The sequence below is a fragment of the Hordeum vulgare genome, chromosome 3H (assembly GCF_904849725.1).
Source record: "Hordeum vulgare subsp. vulgare chromosome 3H, MorexV3_pseudomolecules_assembly, whole genome shotgun sequence".
NCBI lineage: Eukaryota > Viridiplantae > Streptophyta > Magnoliopsida > Poales > Poaceae > Hordeum > Hordeum vulgare.
The window spans coordinates 581,623,068-581,640,152 of NC_058520.1; the positions used below are offsets into that span (position 1 = coordinate 581,623,068).

The 17,085-nt window shown below is 43.3% G+C and overlaps 2 protein-coding genes across 5 annotated transcripts; both read left to right on the forward strand.

The window, feature by feature from the left end:
- The first annotated feature begins 1,337 nt into the window (after window positions 1-1,337).
- On the forward strand, window positions 1,338-8,667 carry LOC123445332 (beta-glucosidase 5-like). 2 transcript variants are annotated; one of them, XM_045122300.1, is made up of 14 exons: window positions 1,455-1,525; window positions 4,676-4,909; window positions 5,222-5,285; window positions 5,404-5,462; window positions 5,683-5,758; window positions 5,851-5,922; window positions 6,085-6,172; window positions 6,337-6,595; window positions 6,948-7,063; window positions 7,153-7,367; window positions 7,584-7,612; window positions 7,809-7,911; window positions 8,060-8,144; window positions 8,238-8,667. In XM_045122300.1, the coding sequence occupies exons 2-14, from the start codon at window positions 4,781-4,783 to the stop codon at window positions 8,461-8,463; spliced, it is 1,521 nt and encodes a 506-aa protein (XP_044978235.1). In that variant the 5' UTR covers window positions 1,455-1,525; window positions 4,676-4,780; the 3' UTR covers window positions 8,464-8,667. The 2 variants fall into 2 exon arrangements, with proteins under 2 accessions (XP_044978236.1, XP_044978235.1); XM_045122301.1 differs by lacking the exon at window positions 4,676-4,909 and having other exon boundaries at window positions 1,338-1,525.
- A 3,344-nt stretch (window positions 8,668-12,011) lies between these two features.
- LOC123445334 (disease resistance protein RPM1-like) lies at window positions 12,012-16,465 on the forward strand. 3 transcript variants are annotated; one of them, XM_045122302.1, is made up of 3 exons: window positions 12,013-12,440; window positions 12,519-12,686; window positions 13,447-16,465. In XM_045122302.1, the coding sequence occupies exon 3, from the start codon at window positions 13,452-13,454 to the stop codon at window positions 16,179-16,181; it is 2,730 nt and encodes a 909-aa protein (XP_044978237.1). In that variant the 5' UTR covers window positions 12,013-12,440; window positions 12,519-12,686; window positions 13,447-13,451; the 3' UTR covers window positions 16,182-16,465. The 3 variants fall into 3 exon arrangements, with proteins under 3 accessions (XP_044978239.1, XP_044978237.1, XP_044978238.1); XM_045122303.1 differs by having other exon boundaries at window positions 12,013-12,204; XM_045122304.1 differs by lacking the exon at window positions 12,519-12,686 and having other exon boundaries at window positions 12,012-12,204.
- The last annotated feature ends 620 nt before the right edge of the window (window positions 16,466-17,085 follow it).

The window sequence follows — 17,085 nt, forward strand, 5'->3', positions numbered from 1 at the left end:
GTGGTGCCATAGAGGGCAACGACGAAGGTAAGGACGTGATGGAGGGCGATGCAGGTTGGTACACACGTGGGGAGCCACTAGGGGTTGACTGATGGTGATGCGGATAGGGTGTAGGGAAATGGAGAGAGAGGGTTGTTGAAGAAGAGGGGGAAGCCAACATCAGGGAGGGAGCACTCGAGAGTCGAAATAAGCGGATGTTGAAAGCTGAAATTTCGCTCTCAGTTGTTTTTTGTTTTTTGGTGATGAGTTAGGAGGCCTCTAAATTATAGTGTGGAAGTGTCAAAAAGGTGGGTGTCCAAAAGTTGTACGTGTGTATAAGTGCCTCTAATGGAGCACGTTATGGAAGTGTATAATTTGTTGTTGTTTTACAGGAAAGCATATAGTGTGGAATTAGGCTAGTGGAGTTCAATAAGGTCTTTCATGATTTATTTATTTTTTGAGAATTCTCGCCTTATTGATTCATCAAATGTTCACATATACAGTGGCCGGATCATGAGGGTCCCCCACCCAAATATGATGACCTACGCCTAGATTACATGCTTTTGGGTTCGTCGTCGAACATGTGGTGGACTAACTTTGCGGACGCCCAATAGACCTATAGCGTGGCTAATAGAGAACAAATCGTCGCAATGATTGGTTATGGGTCAGCTCATCTGCGGCTCAACAATACATGAATACTTTTATAATAATATTGTCTGAAAATTATGTTCATTTCACTAGTTTTATACATCCAATGAGTGAAAAAATGTTATGTGTTCCCAAAAAAGCTCACATACATGAATCTGTCTTATAATCTCAAAGACGTTCATATATTTTTTAAAATTGTTCTATATGTGAAGAAAAGTCTTCAGGAGTGGCAAAAAAAAAATGTCCAGGCATATGAACATAAATGCTCGTGTATTTCTTTTTTGCATATACAGAAAAAGTATTCATATGTCTATATATTTTTCATGTTAGAAAGAGTGGTCACATGGTAATGAAAAGTCTCCATGTATCTCTAAAAAACATTGATGTGTTTTACACAAAAAAAGTAGAGAAGTAAAATGAGAAATAAACAGAAAAAAGGAAAATGATAAAAAAAAAAAGACAGGATAATGCGCCCGGCCCATGTGGGGCGCGCGTGGGCGATTTGTCCCATATATACCGCTACACATGAAAGTGAGCAGTGCAGCCACAATCTACCACGAATGTGCGCGTCAAATGGCTGCTGGGGTGGATAAGGGTGATCCTCAACACTGTGGTCCAGCAGATCCTCAACACTGTGGTCCAGCAGATATTATCTTGGAGAGGATGGCAACAGTTCTTGTTTGAAAGCTACGCAGCTTGTACCATAAAAATCGCCAAGGCTAAGAAGAAACATAGCTAGTACAGTACCAGTACGTGTGATCCGGTTGCAGCAGCAATGGCTGCCATTGCCTTCTTCTCCCTGCTGCTGCTCCTCTCTTCTACACCTCCTGTTCTTGGCTTCACGAGGAGCGACTTCCCGCCGGAGTTCGTCTTCGGAGCCGCCACCTCCGCATACCAGGTAAGGAATGATCCAGATTAGTTCCAGCTTGAACTGACTTATTTTATTTTATTTTATTTGCACATGTTTTATACAAACGGCTGTGGACCCTGCTTCTCATGTAAGCAAAACAAACGGACAGCTATTCACTAGGGGTCTGCCAGCTCTCACAGGGAAGCCTAAGTCCTAACAAGATAACAACCACACAAACATTTTTTTCCTTGCTCATTTTTTTTGTATGTGCGATAATGATGCTTGCATATTCGTATGTGCAACAATGATCTTCATTTTGTTTGACTTATAACATTTCATTCAAGATGTCTGAAAACTGATTTCATGTTTATATGTGCGGGAACAAGCTAAGAAATAACCCAGTATCATTTAAAAGGAACAAAATTACTGGCACATTACAAACTAATCATCAAGTATATATGTCCGAAATTATGCCAAAGCGATAGAAACTGGGAAGAACTGGATGGTTTATTATCAAGGCTTATTTCAACGTAATATATTTCCTTTTAAAATACACATAACTATGTGTATTGTATTTTCTATATCTAAATAGCTATCCTTCATTAACTATTCCTCTCAACACGTAAGCATACCACATCACCCACAACATGCATGAGAAAGGGCCCATCCTCACTATCATATGTCTGTCAACATGCAAGTATGTCATTTTATCATTGACCATGCATGGAAAAGACACTCATCTCAACATGCAAACATACGTAAGAATTTTCATTAAATTCTGCTATTTTCATTAAATTCTGCTACTCATATTTAGTAAACATTTTACAACTATATAGTAATTGAACATAATAATTTTTTATGTATTTTTGGTTTTAGTTCTTTTATATTATCACTTCAAATATTCATATTTCGTGTGACGAATCACATTGAAATATATTGCAAAATATTCCTGTAACAACATGGGGGGTATCATCTAGTATTTCAAACAGGTAGGTACTACAAACTAAATATCTAAATAGCTAGCATTAACTTACTATTTCTATCAACATCCAAGCATGTCACATCATCCCGCAACATGCATCAGAAAAGGCCCATCCCCACTATCATATGTCTCTCAACATGTAAACATGTCATTTCATCACTAAACATGCGTTGAAAAAAGACTCATATCAACATGCAAACATACATAATAATTTCCATTATAATATGCTATTCATATTAATAAATATTTTATAATTATATAGTGATTAATCAAATAAATTATATGTATTTTGAGTTTTTACTTTTTATATTTTTATTTCAAGTATTAATGTTTCATACGATGAACCACATTGAAATATGTTGTAAGATATTCCTGCAATAACATGTGGGGTATCATCTAGTATTAAGAAAGAGATGGGTAAAGAAGCTTATCCACATGCCTTGAGGTCCTGAATTTATTTTCTTTTTCTCTTTAAAAAGAAAAGGTTGATACCCCCAGCCATTGTGATCCACATAACCAATTTTGTTAGAGCATCTATAGCTGGACCTAGCAAATCTGACCCCTTAAACGCCCACGGACATGCCCAGTGAGTGAATGGGCGTGTCCGTTTTGAGCCCCTATAATTTGGTCCGCGCAGCCGCACTTCTCATTTCTCTTCCCATATGTCCGGTCACTTGCATGTGATTGGTGGAGAAAAGAGAGAAAGAAAATAATGAATAAGAAAAATGGAAATATGGTCTGAAGTGGGGTCGCGTCCTACATGCGGACTGATCGGGCGTGTCCGGACGCGTCCGCGATCCCTCATATCATCCTCATGTTTGAGATGGATATGAGGGGTGTCGGTTAGTGCCGGCGTTTAGGAAGGAAATGAGGGCCCCGGTTTGGGTCAAATCTTTTTGACCGGACACTGACCGAAAGGACGTTCCAGACATTTGAGAAGCATATAGGGGTCCGCTGTACGTAGATGCTCTTAAAATTGATGTAAGGCAATGAAGCCAAAATTATCAACAAAGATAGTACAAAATATAGTTAACTACAATAGAATAATTATAAGATATGAGATCAATACCTACGATCAAGTTGACTTCTTCCGCGACAACGCATTCAAGAAGAAAAAAAATGCTCCCATGCCACCGTTGTCTTGCCCGGTTGAAAACGGCCAGACAAGGATTTCGTCCTGATGAGGCAACATCTCCAACAAGATAACGGTGCGCGTTCGTCATTGCTGAGACCAACCAATCATGGCTGGAACAAGATTTTTCACCCTAGACGCAAAGTGGTGTTTCGGTCACCATCTTGATGGCGGACCTTTGGGCCTTCAGGTCCCGACTACCGTACGAAGATGACAACTACTTGTTGCAGCTCCACCTAAACAAGTGCTCAAAGAAGGTTTTTTAAGTCAGCCACCGAGCAGACCCGCTAGGTGTCACAACAACTTATTTTTTGAGCGAAAAGTGTAAAAACAACTTCATTTCATTAAGTAGTAACTCTTACCTTCTTATCTTTCGTGTGAAAAGAAGAGGTAAGAGACGCCATGTTAAAATTGCTCGCATGCATAATCCACAATTTTAAATGACTAGTACGCCTTAGCAAGTTTATGAGCAACACAGTCACAACCACGGAGTTGAAAATCCGGGATCTACAGATTCGACAACCACGGAGTTGAGCGATAAATCTGTCACTGCCAAGCATGGAAAAACGGTTCGCTTTCTCCTCGTCCTCAAACCTTTGAGCTCCTCTCCCGGATTCCTTGTAGAGAAAGTGAGAAACTTATTTTACAGCTCACCTAGAAGAGATACTAACTGCTAAGCTTGCTGATTTTGCAGCTCACCTTACAGATAGCTACTGCCTTAAGTAGTACTCCCTCCGTTCCTTAATATAAGACCTTTTAGAGATTTCACTATAGACTAGATACGGAGCAAAATGAGTGAATTTACATCCTAAAATATGACTACATACATCCGTACGTAGTTCATAGTGGAATCTCTAAAAGGTCTTATATTTAGGAACGGAGGGAGTAGTACGTAGTAGTAGTAGTAGGATCAGGCACTTGTAACAACAAGATTATCCTAACACAGTAACGCCCGACAGTGTGAATCGGTGATCCCCTGTCTCGCCCTCTGGTTCAACTATTGGGCGTTAATGGACGAGCATCGTGTCCCATGTGGTTTGTTCATTCGTAGTAGCTCTCAAAAAAATAATGAACTGTTTCATAGGGACCGGGAGGTGGAACTGTTTCATGATGCGTGATGAGCGAAGCCGTCATATAAGCTACCATAGCCACGAAACGAAAGCACATCTCATCAGCACACCCCGCTGCCATGGCCTTCTTCCCCCTCTCGCTCCTGCTCCTTCTAGCCGCCGCCCATGGCACGTCCCCGGTTCTTGGCTTCACGAGGAGCGACTTCCCGCCGGAATTCGTCTTCGGAGCCGCCACCTTGGCGTACCAGGTAACACATGACCCGGATTAGTTCAGGCTTCAACCGTATTTTGTAGTTTGGCGCATATTTTTATATGAAAGGCTCTGGGCCCTGCTTTCTTCCATCTAAACAGAGCAAACAAACCAACAAATGCAAGTGTTCGCTAGGATCCAGTCCACCAGCTCTCACAACGAAGCCTAACAAGTTAACAACCACACAAGCAGATTTTCATTTCCTCCTTGTTTTTGTTAGTTTTGTTTATTATATGTGGATCTGGTTCTTTTATTTTTCAACTTGTATATGTGGCTCTGGTTTACCTTCTTCGAGTTAATTTTCTTGCAGTATGAGGGTGCTGTGGCTGAGGATGGCAGGAGCCCAAGCATCTGGGACACCTTCACTCAAGCAGGTGACTAACTAATTAACCTGTTACTTCTGCACGCCTACAAAACCTTACTGTCAGTATTGTGACCAAATCCAGCGTCCCGGTAAAACTTTGTTTGACAATAGGCTCCTTCTCATGCCAGGGAAAATGTCTGATAAAAGCACAGGCGATGTAGCTGCTGATGGGTACCACAAGTACAAGGTAATTACGGTTACATTTACTTGCTGCAACTTGAATTTTACTTTCCCCATTGATTTTATTCTACAGAATCCCACAAAACAATGATCTCAGAAAATCAAATATATTATACTCTCTTTTCTGGTGATTGGATTTTTTCGAACATCATTTTTTTTGCGGGAAGAGAACATAAGGTTGTTGCTTCTTTGTCTTACACTAATAATGACATCACCTTATGTTTCAGGATGATGTCAAGCTCATGGTTGACACTAACCTAGAGGCTTACAGATTCTCCATCTCCTGGTCAAGGCTTATACCAAGTATGAAAGAATTCCACAATATTTTCGTCACCATACTCAGGAATTTTACATAAATGTTTGATCTTTGTTGGTTTCAAAACTGAGAATTGCAGATGGGAGGGGGGCTGTCAACCCAAAAGGTTTGGAGTACTACAACAACCTTATAAATGAGCTAGTGCAACATGGTACAGTTATTTGTACTAATCTGTATAAGTTATCATTAACCAACAATGAAAATCATATCGTATATGCACGACAATGACAAATTTGTCATAGTTGACAAATTCTTTATTGTTCTTCTTCATTATCCAGAGTTCTGAATATGTGTAGCCTTCACGATTCTTTAGGGATTCAAGTCCATGTTATGCTTTCCCATCTCGATTTCCCGCAAGTTTTGGATGATGAGTATGCTGGATGGTTAAGCCCGAAAATTGTGTAAGATCCCGCAACTTTCCATTTGTAACGAGGAAATTGCTCAAAAGCTAAAAATACTCAACCTTTTTTTAATAGATAATGGAGGTGGCTTATGCAAAATGCCTTGACAATGTTTAGTTGATTTCTACTTTCCATTTCCTAACCAGTGGCATTGAAAAATGCAGGGAGGATTTTACAGCATTTGCGGACGTGTGTTTTAGGGAGTTCGGAGACAGGGTTTCATACTGGACAACAATAGATGAACCTAATGTCAGCGCACTAGGGTCTTATGACAATGCACTATTTGCCCCCGGACGTTGCTCCGACCCATTTGGAATAACAAATTGTACAGTGGGAAATTCAACAGTGGAACCATACATAGCAGCTCATAACATGATACTGGCCCATGCAGCAACTACCAGACTTTACAGAGAAAAATATCGAGTAAGTCATCTTGTCTCCAAAATTAAAAGCTAAGCCTTTTTTCCGACATGTCTACTCTGTTTTCTTTAAGGAATAAACTATTAAGATTTATGTTGTATTCTAAGATTCATTAATCATTATCTAGTTGATATCTGTTAAGAAAGTATTGGTTAACTGTACACTGTTTTCAGAGTCTCCATGGTTACAATTTGTGTGTACAAAATTATTATGTTCTAGGCAGTTTTGAGACATGCATTAATCTCATGGACAACAAAAACACTGTTTTTTTTTTGAGAAACTGTTCTTCTAATTCTGCTTGATGTATTTTCACATTCTAACTTTTATGTGTACATAAAAATACTCTTGCAAGTAGGATGCACAAAAGGGAGGTGTTGGCATAAATGTTTACTCTTCTTGGAGTTATCCTATGACGAACTCTGATGTGGATATAGAAGCAGCTAAAAGATACTTAGACTTCGTGTTTGGATGGTAACATTATTTGGACTCTTATGTTTACTTCCATGTTCTAGAGAGTTCACAATAAGTATTCAGCTAACCAACTTGTGATGCTTTTCTAGGATACTAGAGCCCTTGGTTTCTGGAGATTACCCAGATGTGATGAAGAAAAATGTTGGGTCTCGACTTCCATCCTTCACAAAATCCCAATCTCAAGTTGTCAAGGGAGCTGTTGATTTCATAGGAATAAACCACTACTATTCCATGTATGTTAATGATCGTCCTTTAGACAAAGGCACTCGTGACTATTCAGCAGACATGTCCCTTTACCAAAGAGGTAAACAAAATATATGCATTTTTCATTAAATTGTTGGCAAAAGGAGTGGGCAATGAAATTCATTTATATTGTATAACAAAATGATGAATGATTTTTTAAATCACACTGTTTATGTATATATTGGCCAAAAAAGTTGTTGTCACTTCTCAAATAGACACACGAATTGGAGTAACCCATTGGCCGAGTGCTAACATAATATTTTTTCTTGTGACGCAGCTTCTAAAACAACCCCAGGAAGTAGCAAGGTAATATTTTCAACAATTCTTGTTAGAGAAACCACTAGCTTGAATTATTTTTAGACATGAATTCTTCGTATTACAGATTCTAATCTAACACGAGATACTAAAAATATATGACTACACTTAGACCTCAAATGATTTAGATATTGTCCACCTTATGAGTTGTGATACATATATACAATTTTTTTTTCTTTTATTGCAGAATATCCCATCATCTTCTCAAAGTGACCCGGAAGGATTGCAATATGTGTTGCAGTACCTAACAAAAGCATATGGGAACATTCCTATCTATGTGCAAGAGAATGGCAAGTATCTAGTCTGGTTGCAACAACCTCCAATTTTTCGTTCTGCAGATCTAGATAAAATTTATGTCATAATGTTTATGTAGACATCACATCCTCTAGTTCATCAAAATTTAAACAATATTATCTGCCTTGCCCTGCTTCTCCGCAGGTGTTGCATCTAATGACACTCTCTATGACACCGAACGGATCGAATACTTGAAGAGTTACATGGGTGGCACACTGAAGGCAGTAAGGTTAGCCATTCAACAAAAGTCATCAAGAATGTAGTTCAAGTCAACTGCATCGCCTTTTTGCAAAATTTATCCTGGCGTAATTTTGCTCTGCAGGAATGGAGCGAACGTAAAAGGCTACTTCGTCTGGTCCTTCCTAGACGTCTTTGAGTTCTTTGCAGGGCCCCGGTCACGGTATGGCCTATACCGTGTCGATTTTAACGATGATGCACGACCACGACAAGCCAAGCTCTCTGCTCGTTGGTACTCTGGCTTCCTGAAGAACGATGACATTTATTTTCTGAATGAGCTCGATAGTACAGGATCCCATGCTCTCCAATGAGCCGTATAATAAGACGCATTAAGTTATGCTTTTTGTTTAGGTGGATTGGGGGAAATGTCAAGTTATCCTATGTATAGAAACACTGCATGTAAACATTGTGGTTTTATATATGTACATCATGCAGATGCAGTACCTTATGTACGTACAAGCGTGGTAGGTAAATGCAGTTGAACCCCAGCAAGACAAAACCTCATGTGCTTTGAAGTGCTTTGTAGTTCCGGCAAACTTTTACAATTGTGTTCTATTTTTTTGCTTGAAAGCAGAGTGTGTGCTCTCTCGAAATAGGTTTTTGCCCCACTTTATAGATAAAGCAGCAATCGAAAAAGTACACGGTTGTACGATACAAGATGGTGAGGAAGCCCTCTTACAAAGCTGATCCTGAGATATCCGACACACATAGACGCACGTGACTACCCTACCCGTGACATGCACTGGACGAACTAAACACCTCCATGCAATGACCTAGCACAGCTAAGCTCCACAACAACGCCCCAAGAGGGACAACGACACAGAATGTCACCACCTCGAGTCTACATGGACAAAGGTCTTCGTCAGGAGCCCTAACATGAAGAGAAGAACCACAACAATGCCTTCAAGAAGAGCACGACACCCACTGATGCCATTGTCGTTGGCGCAGAAGCACGGAGCTTTCACTCAGTAACTCACCCATGTCACCACGAGGCCGCCAAGAGACATGCGGCGATGTCAGAACCCCAGATCCGGATCAGGATGTAGCCTCTCAGAGAGAGGGCATGCCCGAGCTACCCGCCGCATCACCCCCCTTACCCACGCAACCCGGGAGGAGAGCCACCACCACCGCAATGATGCCAGCGGAAAGGAATCATGCGGACTGCCATCTAGGACCACCGCCACAGCATCCCTATCGCAAGATACCATCGGCCGCACACATCACGTATCACCCATCCATGGTAGGAAGAGCGATGAGCCGATGACACACCATAAACTCCTATCCCGGCATCGGTCCCAGAGCCTGGTTAGGCACCTTCACTGTAGAAGGCATGCATACTTGTGTCCCAGCCAATACCCGATGAACTGGGGGGACACAACTCTAAGACTGTCGATGGCCGTCAGCGAGCCAGCCCGGATCCATGGCTAGGCGAGCTAACACGACAACAATGGAGATCTGTGCACCGCCGCAATGGTATCATGACCACCACCATCAAGCACCTTACCCCGCGGACGGAGCACAAGTACCACCCACGAGCACATCCCAGGACAGACCCGACAGCTCTACCCGAAGCCACAACTCCAATCCATCCCGTGCCTCGATCTGGCGACCGAGCATGAACCCTAGATCTGCACCGTCCCCGTCACGCTTGCATCCGGCGCCGCACCTCCAGCGCCCACCCAGCTCGCGCACCATTGGCGCGTGTCTAGGAGCAGGAGGCAGTCACCACCACGTTGCGCTGCCTGCACAGCCCCGACTGTAACACTGCCGAAGCCAGCAAGGCACACCCCGCCGCCCGCCCCTGCCAAGGCCATGGATGGGCCCTAGCCAGCAATAGGGCACCACCTCCGTCGGCCCCTGCACTGCCAAGATGCAGAGAAGACCACCGGCCAGAGCTGCCGCTGCCCGCGCATTCCGCCGGTCGAAATTGCCCGTCGCTGCCCACACACGCCCTCCCGCCGTCCAGCCCTTCACGCAGCCGCTATGTCCACGCCAGAGATGCACGCCGGAGCACCGCTACGCCGCGGCACTCCATGCCCGCGCCGCGCCCTGACACGAGGAGGTCGGTCCACTCCACCCCATCGCGCGAGGAAGAAGTCGATCCTCGCCGGTGTCGGCGCCAGTCGGGCTTTGCTCGGTCGGGCCCTTTGGCGGCGGCGAGGGTGGACAAGGGAGGAGGAGGGGGTTGGCGGTGGAGATCTCGTGCCCTCCCCGACGCCGCGTGGATGTCGGCGGGAGGAGGGATACGGTTCGGGGGGAGTCCACTTCAGAGTGTGTGCTCTGCCAACAAACACCCACATATAACTTGTTGATGTCTGCACTAGGCCACTGGTAGGACAGAAGCCTACCTACCTATCATATAACTTTTCGGAATCGTTAAGGGCAAAAGGAGGAAGAAGGTTTCTCAAAATCAAAATCAAAACTATTAGTGGATATATCTAAAATCTATCTCACGGACAAAGAGCCCCTGGACGCATATTAGTTCAAAATTGATGCCATATCATTACCAATCCAGCAGAGAAGCATATTTGAACCTCGAGGGATCTCTAGGAACCCATAGGCAAACATGATTATGAAGAAGACACATTGATAAGAACAATTTTCTTCCTGTTGAAGTCTAGTATTAGTAAGTAAACATTGAACAATCATTTATACCAATCATCGAAGATAGGTTAGTGTTTTAGTCCTTGTAGGGCTACATTTGAACATACGATGGTGCTTTTTCTTCGAGTCAATCTTCTGGTCTTGGATCCTCCTCAAATCCGTTCATCAAAATGGATTAAGCACAATGTTGACCTCAATTTTTGCTAGCTCTCGGGGCGGCGAGGGAGGTTTCTCGTCATGCATACACGACACGAGATTTGTTGTCAGGTTCTTTAGATCAGTTCAAGGGTTCAACGATGATAACAGCGGCTCTGGGGTACTGGTTTTAGGGGCACGTGCACAAAGGTTTCGTGGTTGTCATCGATAAGGTTAGTCCGACTTCGACATGAGAGGACAACTAAGGCGCGTCAACGACAGGGTGATCTAGAAATATTAATGTACTTTTTATTATGTTTTAAGTACTTTATACTTATGGTAAACTTTTTATAAAAATAACCAGTTGGTGGTTGATTGTGTTCTTTTATTTTCTTGAAAGCAGAGTACATGCTTTGCCAACAACCAACCCAAAAATTTGTTGATGTCTACATGCCCGTTACGGTCTCATGTGCACTCTGCACTATGCCATCAGCAGGATAGATGTGTAGCTACCTACCGCGTAATTTCTCCGAATCTTTAAAGGCACAAGGAGGAAAAAGCTTTCTCAAAGGAAAACAATACCATTCAGCCGGTTGATGCACACGCGAGTGTCCGCCGTTTGCATAGCCGTCCGATCAATTTTGATCGAGCGTTCCACAAATTAGTCCCGCGCAATCTGTTTTTTTTTTCTTGTAATAAAGGACTTATTTCAGTAGATTTCTATAAACACATGACTAATTTCGAAAAAAGCAATTCAATGATGAAGTTTTTTCGCAACCGGAGTCTTGTTTCAAAAGGCTTTTACAATATATCTTTTGTTTCAAAAAAATGGTTCGATGATGAAGTTCTTTTTTCTTCTATAACAGGGTCTTGTTTCAGAACCGGAGAGACGCATGACGTTAGAGAATGAGTGACCAAACATTGCAACATGAGGTATATTTCGAAAGCATAGCTTCAATTGTAGAAAACAACGAAGGAGCGATTAGCGTGAGAGATCATCACCGTCGTGAGAAGTTTCTGCAATAAGACCTATGTTACACAAGTTTTCGCAACACCAACTTTATTGCAACGGTGAAAAACATAACACGTCCTCAGGATGATGCCATATCCGACGGCTCGTAACCGAGCCGATATTTTTTTTTAAAAATCTAGCACTGCCCTCTTTCTCAAAATCAAAATAAAGAAAGGGAAACAGGGCAATAACCAAGACTTGACTTGGGAGAAGAAGCAGAGCTACGGACCTGCAGCGAGTCAAGGTCTCCTCCTCAGTCCTCCTCCTCGCACCAGCGACCTCCATTGCGACCGGCAGGCAGGTGCACGCACGCTCTTCCCTAGATCTCCTCCTTCGTCCTGGTTACTTTGATTTCATTCCGTCTCTGCTCGGAGGCGTGCGCCTCTCTCCGGCTGCCCGGGCTTGCTCGTCGGAGTCGGACTGCGCCGGCGCGGCGGAGGAGGCGGCGCCCCAGGCCGCGCTCTGCGCTTCTGGATCTGGCAAGCCGGACCTGGGTTGCCGCTTGGAAACGGCAAATCCAATCCCCGTGTCATCAGGGTGCGATATGCCATTCTGATTTGATTCCTGCTCCCGAGAGTCCTGAGCGTACTCATCCCCTCTTCTCTGATGCTGCAGAGTCAACCAACTGTCAGGGCGGACAGGCATCCGGCCGACTCTCTTTTGATTCGTCTCTATGTGTCAAGTTATCATCTTTGGATTGGATGATAGCTCCGTGCCCCGTGTTTGTTGATGCCAAATCGCCACTGTCTCTGCTTGACTGAATAGCAGTTTCGTCGTCGTCGGGTAATGAGACTTTCTCTTGAATATAGAGTACGTACCATGTCAGATTAGTTGGTTCACGGTTTGCAGGTTTCACACAACACAGCTAAAACTGCACGTTCAACAACGAACTGCCTTCTCTATGTGTGCTTATTAAGTTATTACTACTCTTCTTCTGGGAAGAAGACTTGTATTTTTCTGACCTGTATAACAACAGCGACTATTTTGTTCCATCGTAAGCATTAGAGTTGTATAGCGGATACAACTATATTCAAGTCAGTTCAGGCAAATGTGCATTTAACCCTGTAGTATGTATTGGCGTGGCTTAGATCCGTCCTTCATTCCATCAGCAAAACTCTATATCTCTTTTCTCATGACGGATCCTGTTAGTACTTGCGTCTGATTATCTCAGTGTCATACGACAAAAAGTGATGATTATATATATTTACCTAGTACTGGACCTACTGGTACATTGACACAAGGTAGCATATAATATTTACCTAGTACTGGACCTACTGGTACATTGACACAAGGTAGCATCTCTCGTGATACATTAATAAGAAAAGGTTAAATATCAACAGAGCTACTCATTCCATCCATGCATGAAACGAGTGGGGTCAAGTGTCGTCAAATCTATTAATTTTCAGTTGGAAAACTAGTGGAAGTAAATCAGCCATTAGAGAAAGTTCCTCTCTGTACATACGAGATAACTCTCGACTTAAGTTTTGTGGATGGAATTGGTTAATGTCTCGTTTAACACATGATCTATGTTTATTGTGTTCAGCACAAATGGCGGAGGCGGTGCTTGTTGCTCTCGGAAAGATTGGGAATGTTTTAGCTGATGAAGCTACCAAAGCTTTGCTGGCCAAGCTGTCAGAAAAAGTTAGTAATCTGATTGATCTGGATGACAAGATTGAGGGAATAGCGAAGCAATTAAAAACCATGAACAATGTCATACAGCAGATAGGCACGCCGTACCTTGCCGACAAAGTCGTAAAGGGTTGGATTGGGGAGGTGAGGAAGTTGGCCTACCATGTCGAGGATGTGATGGACAAATACTCGTATCACTCTCTTCATGTCGAAAAAGGGTTTCTGAAGAAGTGCCTCAAAGGATCACATTATGTCCGGGTTTTCAGTCAAATTGCTGACGAGGTAGTCAAGATTGAGAAGGAGATCAAGCAAGTTATCGAACTCAAGGAGCAGTGGCTCCAACCATCCCAGCTTGTTCATGACCCTCTCACTGAGATGGAAAGACAACGGTCCCAAGATAGCTTCCCTGAACTTGTGAAAGATGAAGATCTTATTGGAATTGAAGATAACAGGCGAATGATGACTGAATGGTTGTACTCGGATGAGATGGAGACTACAGTGATAACTGTGTCAGGTATGGGTGGGTTGGGAAAGACAACCCTCGTCACAAATGTGTATGAACGTGAAAAGGTCAACTTCCAAACTAGTGCATGGATGGTTGTGTCTCAGACCTACACTTTGGATGCTCTGTTGAGGAAGTTACTCGAGAAGGTTACTGAACAACCATCATCACCTAACATTGACAGGATGGATGTGCATGACTTGAAGGAAGAAATAAAGCGAAAGCTTAAAGATAGGAAATGTTTAATTGTATTGGATGATGTCTGGAACAAGGAAGTGTACTCTCAAATGCGAGATGCATTCCACAATTCTCATGCAAGCCGCGTCATCATCACGACGCGGAACAATCATGTTGCTGCTGTTGCCCACTCGACACGTCGTATCGATCTCAAGCCTTTGGGGAATGCTCACGCATTCGAACTCTTCTGCAGGAGGGTCTTTTATATCAAGAAGGACCATGTGTATGAGTGTCCCAATCATCTCATGAAAACTGCTAGGTCTATAGTTGATAGGTGTCAGGGTCTGCCACTAGCAATTTTATCTATAGGCGGTCTTTTGTCTTCGAGGCCACAAACACAATACTCTTGGGAGCAGATATTCAATCAACTCTCAACTGAGCTGTCGAACAATGATAATCTCCGGGCAGTTTTAAATCTGAGCTACCATGACCTATCTGGAGACCTCAGAAACTGCCTTTTGTATTGCAGCCTCTTCCCGGAAGACTACCCAATGTCACGTGAGAGCCTTGTGAGGCTGTGGGTTGCAGAAGGCTTTGTGTGTAGCAAAGGAAATAGCACCCCGGAGGAGGTGGCCGAGGGAAACCTCATGGAACTGATATACCGCAACATGCTTGAAGTCAAGGAGACAGATGAACTGGGAAGGGTGAGCACCTGTACGATGCATGATATCGTGCGAGACCTGGCTCTTTGTGTTGCGAGCGAGGAGCAGTTTGTATGCGCAAATGATTATGCCACATTGATACATATGAATAAGGATGTTCGTCGTCTGTCATCATGCGGGTGGAAAGGCAATACTGCACTGAAAATTAAGCTTCCCCGTCTTCGAACTCTAGTGTCAGTAGGAGCAATTTCATCCACGCCTGCCATGCCATTCTCGCTTTCATCAGAGTCCAACTACCTGACTGTCCTCGAGCTACAGGACTCTGAAATCACTGAAGTGCCGGCATGGATAGGGACACTCTTCAATTTACGTTACATTGGCTTACGCCGCACCAAGGTCAGGTCACTCCCGGACTCTGTTGAGAAACTATCGAACCTGCAAACTCTGGACATCAAGCAAACTAACATAGAGACCCTACCAAAAGGGATTGTTAAGATCAAGAATCTACGGCACCTCTTGGCTGATAGATATGCTGATGAGAAGCAGTCGGAGTTTCGATACTTTATCGGAATTCAAGCCCCAAAAGCACTGCCCAACATGGGAGAATTGCAGACCCTTGAGACCATCCAAGCCAGCAAAGACTTGGCCGAGCAGCTGGAGAGAATGGTGCAACTGCGAACTCTGTGGATTGACAACATAAGTTCTGCTGAATGCGCAAATATTTTTACCGCCCTATCAAACATGCCGCTTCTTTCCAGCCTGCTTCTTGCTGGAAGAGATGAGAATGAGGCGCTTTGTTTCGAGTCCCTCCAGCCAATGTCCACACATCTCCACAAGCTGATCATCAGAGGGAAATGGGCCAAGGGAACACTGAACTGCCCGATATTTCGCAGCCACGGAGAAAATCTCAAGTATCTAGCTCTAAGCTGGTGTCACCTTTGGGAAGACGAGGATCCACTAGGGATGCTTGCACCACACTTGCCGAACCTCACGTATCTGCGACTCAACAACATGCGTAGTGCAAACATTTTGGTTCTTTCTGCAGATTCCTTTCCTCACCTGAAGAGTCTTACACTAAAGCACATGCATAATGTCAACGAGCTAAAGATCATTGATGGCGCCCTTCCGTGCATCGAAGGTTTGTATGTTGTGTCGTTGTCGAAGCTGGATAAGGTCCCTCAAGGCATTGAATCCCTTAGCTCCCTGAAGAAGCTCTGGTTGGTGGGCTTGCATGGGGGCTTCAAAACTCAGTGGGACAAGAACGGAATGCAGCAGAAGATGGTGCATGTTCAGGAGGTTCGTGTCTGAAACTCTGAATGCAGCACAGTGGTTCTTTCAGTTGTAGCATTCTGGTATGGTGCATCGACGCCATTCTAGCTTCAATCATTCTGGTATGCTATAACTACTAAGCCATCATTTGCGAGTCTTGTACTTCCATATTGTGAGACGATTTCTGTTCAGAAAGTATTGGTGTCCATTGCCTTCAGGAGGCCCCGTACCTTTTTGTGTTATTTCAGTTTCATGCTGTAATACTGATTTCAGGAAACAGTTGTATCGAACATGTGAGAAAACAATGTTGTTAAATTTGTTTACCTTCTTGTTAGTAGATACCGCTCGATCTATGTTTCTACTGCATCCTGGTTCTCGTTCTCGAAGAGGCGCATCCTCGAGATGTGATTGCATTATCTTTCAGTGGTTTGGTTATCCAATTCTAGATCAACAGGGGCACAGGGCATGGCTGCCATGATTTGTTTGGCCTGCTTGCTACTTGATACACTAGACAGAAGAAAAACAGACGGCCCTGTAATATCTTTCCCAGCAGCAGTTTTCGCTAGCAAGAGGATATCATTGTGTAGCATGCAAATAATCAAATTAGTTAATGAAATTTTACACATACTTGAAGAATATGCATATATATATTTGTAGAATATTTTTTGTCATTTTTTGGAACTTCTAAATATATTTTGATTTATTTCTGAAAAACTACTGCTGGCAAGAGAAGTGCTTATATCTTGCCCTTCCAAGACCTGGATGAAGACTTCAATACCAGTACCCTGCAAATTAGATTTCCCTGGGATCTTTGAGTTCCTCCAAGAGACATCAGAAAATAGTTTCGTCACTGTAATCACAAGATCAGACGGATTGTGCACCCCTGTGTAAGTGGCAAGGAGCTATTGCCTTGCATGTGTATATATTGTTTGTGGCTAACATC